This window comes from Lactuca saligna, chromosome 4, assembly GCF_052625555.1.
Source record: "Lactuca saligna cultivar CGN05327 chromosome 4, ASM5262555v1, whole genome shotgun sequence".
Taxonomy (NCBI): domain Eukaryota; kingdom Viridiplantae; phylum Streptophyta; class Magnoliopsida; order Asterales; family Asteraceae; genus Lactuca; species Lactuca saligna.
The window spans coordinates 135254260-135259541 of NC_136420.1; the positions used below are offsets into that span (position 1 = coordinate 135254260).

The 5282-nt window shown below is 35.8% G+C and overlaps 1 protein-coding gene across 1 annotated transcript; it reads right to left on the reverse strand.

Moving 5' to 3' along the window:
• Window positions 1–5082, reverse strand: LOC145042851 (beta-galactosidase-like). The gene is made up of 18 exons (XM_078991351.1): window positions 4669–5082; window positions 4464–4559; window positions 4271–4383; window positions 4094–4160; window positions 3911–4003; window positions 3545–3688; window positions 3239–3327; window positions 3055–3160; window positions 2885–2972; window positions 2524–2642; window positions 2284–2448; window positions 2026–2198; window positions 1823–1932; window positions 1604–1713; window positions 1283–1504; window positions 991–1196; window positions 583–919; window positions 1–455 (listed from the first exon to the last, which is right to left on the reverse strand). Exons 1-18 carry the CDS (start codon window positions 4822–4824, stop codon window positions 345–347), a joined length of 2505 nt encoding a protein of 834 aa, XP_078847477.1. The 5' UTR covers window positions 4825–5082; the 3' UTR covers window positions 1–344.
• Between the last annotated feature and the right edge of the window lie 200 nt (window positions 5083–5282).

The following is a 5282-nucleotide window of genomic DNA, read 5'->3' on the forward strand; positions in this document are numbered from 1 at the left end:
TAAAAAAAATGATACCTTTTACACTTTCTCTAATAGTACATTAAAAATAAGCTGTTTTTATGAAAGATTCTCGAAATCATATCCATAATCAAACTTTTCTTTTCCGATCTATATACACAAATCTTCAAAATCTAATGCTTTTGGACCAAAATGGTGTGTTGCATATCTGTACAACTTCACCTTTCGCAAAAGCACCTATCATGATCATCATCTTTAACACATTCCTAACTGCCATTCTGAAGATCAGAACACGCGTACATCTTTAAATAAATCATAAATAAAGAATCAGAAAAGCTTCAGACCAGATCTAGTCTGGTCTGAAGCTTTTCTACACTATAAATCCATCAGCCGCAAACCGCCTCCACGGATAACTTCTTCATCACACTCGGACACGGATCGCCTCCAAAATTCTCCGGTGTAATCGCCACCGCACACGATTCTTGCCCTATGCAAAGCTGCAAAACAAAATAACCAAATAATGCGATTCATTTTTTTTTTTTCGAAATAACATCATAGTCAAATATTAAAAAACAATTAAAATTTCAACTTTTTTGAAATTCGTCTTTAGGAAAGCACGAGTACCTTATTAAAGGTGTCATAGGAGTCATGGGCATGGCAACCACCCTCTCGGAAGCTACCACAACCACCTTCCGGGGTGCCAAAGCTAGCAAACTTGATGGAGGAAATTTTCTGACCCGGGTTACATGAAAGGTGCGCCTTGGGTCTTAGTGGCTTCGTTGCGTTTCCCGAAACTTGCATCTGGTAATTCTTCAACGATGGTTGCCATTCATAGATATCCGCACACACACTGTATATTTCACGTTTCACTAATGATATCCCGTACGGGATTCCTCCCAATTCTTCAAAAACAACCAACAGGTTTCCTCTAGGCTTTAGCCACGATCGAGGTACATGATACCTGAAACAAAAAATCCCATGTCACAACCGTAACCAGTATCAGTATCCAGTAACCAGTAGTAATGTTCGCACCATCTTTGTGAAGCTTCACCGCAATTGCTAAGGCATTTTTTCTCGTCAAAATAACCGGCATAATTACAAGTGGAACAAGAGCCAATCGCCTTGTAAGCGGGCCAATAACGACCAATGCTTTGCCCGTTGACCCAAACTTGACCTTTCCCCATGCTGTTCATGTCCAATGCTAAAGGTTCATCACCATCGGGAGCATCGAAATTCGTCTAAATAATGACATGAAAAAAGAAAACGTAAATTTGTCTCCATTAATCATTAGATAAATTTGAAGTTTGCTAGAAAAATTTTATACCTTGTACCATGCGAGTGGTTGTTTTTGGGCGACTAAAGAACCTTGAACCCATTCAACAGATGAACTACCACCGAGTGAGTGAAGACTTAAAATTTCGCCTTTAAGCCCGATTTTATAAGACCATTTCTGCCATGATAAGTCTCTCTTCCCTTCGTTTAGACCTGAAATCATAACCGGACCCAAAACACCTGCGTTCCATGTCTCGAAATGTGGTCCAATGTTCTTGTAGTTGTAGATCAATGAAAACAAAACGTAAGTTTACAAAAAAATAATAAAGAAAGAAAATTTAATGAAATTAGATTGTTAGATTCTACAACATACCGGAAGACCAACGGCAATACTTAACAGCGAAATCTTGTTAATACCAGCTCTTAGATTTACAAAATCACTGAAAGTTATTTTAGGGTTTTCAAGACTTCCGTACACAGTTCCTGTTGAAATCAAAAGAAACGAACATCAGAACATCACATCACTAAACTCTGCATGCAATCTGCATCTTTCCTAATTAAGAAACGTCTTGAAAGATCGTAAAAGTTCAACCTGAAAGTTGACCGTTGATAAAAACGTGCAAAGCGTGACCGGCGGATAAGGCGGTGAAAGTCGGCTGTTTGCCGTTTCTCAAGAACCCTTCGTCGGAGTCAATTTTGACACTGACAACGACAAAAAGTCAAACAACAATCAAAAACCATAAAAGTATCGTAGGTTTGTTGCAGATACGAGAAAAAAGATCGTGTTGCACTTACTCAGTCATGTACCATAAATAATCAGAAGAATCTCGAGTTACATTCAATTGCTCCAATAATCCAATCGTCCCAAACGTATTATCATCGTAATATTCCGTCTCATCGTTATACGATTGCCAAGCAAATCCAATCGGCTCTCGAGTCATTTTCATCAGTGTCGTCTGCGCTCCCACCTGTTGATTGATTGATTCACATTCCGCTTTAGATTTTACATAACAAATTAAGCTTCAAAAAAATGATATCTTTCTCAGTTCTCACCCTTGCTGTATTATAAACAGTGTTCTTGCAATCGGGAAGGATGCTAACGGACCATGGAGGCAGATTGTAATGCTGATTATGGAAATTAACTTTTGCGTACGCAGATTTGTCGTCGTTTGCAAGGAAAGCAGCACAGTCTCCGGATTTCGTCTTGTAAACATATGCCTGTGGGAAAGACGATTAATCATGAATCATGAATGTAAGAGGTTAATTAGGGTTTGAAATAGAGAAAAATCCGACCTTTTGATAGTTCCCTAGTGAGATAGCAGAAGAGTCTCCATTTACTATAGCAGGTTCGCATAGTTTTATTGCTCTGTGTAAATCTTTTAGATGTCCCCATTTAGCTTCCCTTTTTAGTCCTACATACAGAAATGAAAGGAATAATCAAATTTCGAATCATATCCATTGTTGTTGGATGGAATGGAATAAGCAAAAGTAACAAAATGAAAGGAATCAGATTCCTTTAGACCCTATCAAACAGTTTCTTTATTCCAATGGAATTAATCATCCCATTCCATTCTCAAACACTACACTACCTATGGGTACATTTTGTGACATTGTGAAATGACATATATGACCCTCATTACAAATTCAAGATTACCAAATTCATCCAAAGGGGCATCATAATCATAGCTTGTTGCAACAAACGGACCACCTGCAGTCCTACCAAAATTTGTTCCTCCATGATACTGTCAAAATCCAAGAAACACAATAAAATTTCAGTCCACATTGTCAATGATTATGTAAATTTATGAACAGAATTTGAGTTACCATGTAATAATTAATGAAAGATCCACCAGTTTGAATAAACTTAGCAACAGAAAACGCCAAATCTTCAGCTGGTCTATATGGAACAGCTCCTCCAAATTCAGTGAACCTAAATCAAAACAAGAATCTAAAAAACCCAAAATCCGGATAATATTATATTAAAGATTGTTTTAATTACTAAAATTACCATCCTGTCCATGCTTCGGTCCACATTTTGGGTTTGAAATTTCTGTTAGGAGTGAAGTAATCACAGTAAAAACCATTGCAAGTGTTGATCTGTCAAAACAAAAGTCAAGATTTACTTTCTTGAAAACAAGAACGCAAAAAATTTGGTAAATATTGTATAGTGGACAAAACAAAAAAGTGGCCATGTGCATCGTATAAAGGATCCAATATCATGAAATGATCACATTACATTAGTGAATAAAGAATGATAAAAAGTCAATCACAAGATTAACAAAGTGACAAAAAGGAACATGAAAGATGCACTTACAATGGGATCAGGGGCATCATCTTGCTTGCACATGACCCATGGGACCCCGGTGTCTAGACCCACAGCCATTTGGGCTGCCCATTTTGAATACGACCGGGCCGGGGCTCCATATTCATACTCCATTGGCCCATATTCGTTTTCAATCTGTCACATCACATGAACTTTTTGCTCAAAATCAATACACAAAATGGGCAAATTTGATTACGTGTGAAACGGGTTTGGCTCAAAATGAGTACGTTTTGAAGATTTTATCCTTTTATAAATATTAAATAGTTAGTGTGCATTAAATAAGATTGCAACACTATTAAAAAAAAAAAAAAAAAGTGAGTTTTAGGGCAAAACTAGCAGTAGTTTTTATTTGTTTACCTGAGATAAAATGATTGGGCCACCTTGATTCTCATACAATTTTTCTGATTTCATCAAATTTACTATATAAGTTGTGAATTTTTCCATGGCAGCCTACAATAATACATAAATTAAATTATCATAACAATAAAAAAAATGGGAAAAAGAAGAAAATTAAAGTGAATGAAAGGTTGGGAAAGAGACCTTGAAAGGAGCATTATCTGTTCTAAAACTAATTCCTGGCACATACTTCAACCAAACAGGAAATCCCCTGAAGAAGCAATGACAAAAAAGATGGTGAATTTATAACCTTTTTGTGATTATAATTTATAATAGTATGAAGTTTTCGAAATGATAATATATAATATAATAGATTAATACCCAAAATTCCATTCAGCACAAGCATAAGGGCCGATTCTGAGATGAGCATACAGTCCAGCTTCATGAATTAACTTAATGAACTTAACCAGATCATATCTATCTTCAAAATAATACTGAAAGAAAACTCAAAGTTAAAACATAAACTAATTAATTATTACAAAAAAATAAAATGAAATAAATAATATACACTTACTTTGCCAGGTTGTGGTTCATGTCCATTCCAGAAAACGTAAGTCTGAATCACATCCAGACCTCCTTCTTTAGCCTTCTGAATGAGATCTGGCCACATCTGATCATCAAAATGCACAGAAAAACATTCAGGGAATACAAAAGTAAAGATTTTGAGAAGAAAAATGAAAAGAAGAAGCGATGAAATGAAGTGCATTTATGAGTTGTACCTCGGGGGTACTTCGTGGGTAATGAATGGATCCAGAAATAAGAATCCTTCTTTCGCCATTAATGGCGATTGCTTTGTGATCATATGAAACAGACGCCGTACAGAAACAACCCCATAGACCTAACAACAACACCAACACTAAATAAATCGTGTCCATTAAAAACCCTTCAATCACCAAAACTGTACGTCGACTTCTTCTACTTCTTCTTCTTCTTCGGAGTGATATTCTTTACTCTTATCAGCAACTTCCCTCCACTTTATTCTGTTCTCTTTTCTTTTCTTTTTTTTTTTTTTTAATTTAGGAATAAAGAATGGCACCAAAAAAACACACACTACAGCTGTGTTCTATTAATGGGGTTTATAGATTATAAAAAAAGAAAAAGAAGCAATTATTGATTTATGTATATTTCTTCAAGGGGGGAGTGTGTAAAGATTTTGCGAGAGAGGAAATGAGTGGTTTGGTCTTTGGGGGTGCTTTTTAAGCAGGACGGACTGATACTGGGCCGACTTTCTGGTTACATGTTTCCTATTCCCTCTAAAATATGTAAATACAATATTTTATATTAAGGAAAATGATATTGTGATGTTATCTTTTATATATATATATATATATAT

Excerpts from the sequence above, each read along its gene's own strand:
- LOC145042851 (XM_078991351.1), bottom strand. The coding sequence starts at position 4,824 with ATGGACACGATTTATTTAGTGTTGGTGTTGTTGTTAGGTCTATGGGGT. Across the intron at positions 2,973-3,054 it reads CTTTCATTAATTATTACATG|TATCATGGAGGAACAAATTT; the intron begins GTAACTCAAATT and ends GGATTTTGACAG. Across the intron at positions 456-582 it reads CCTATGACACCTTTAATAAG|CTTTGCATAGGGCAAGAATC; the intron begins GTACTCGTGCTT and ends TTTGTTTTGCAG.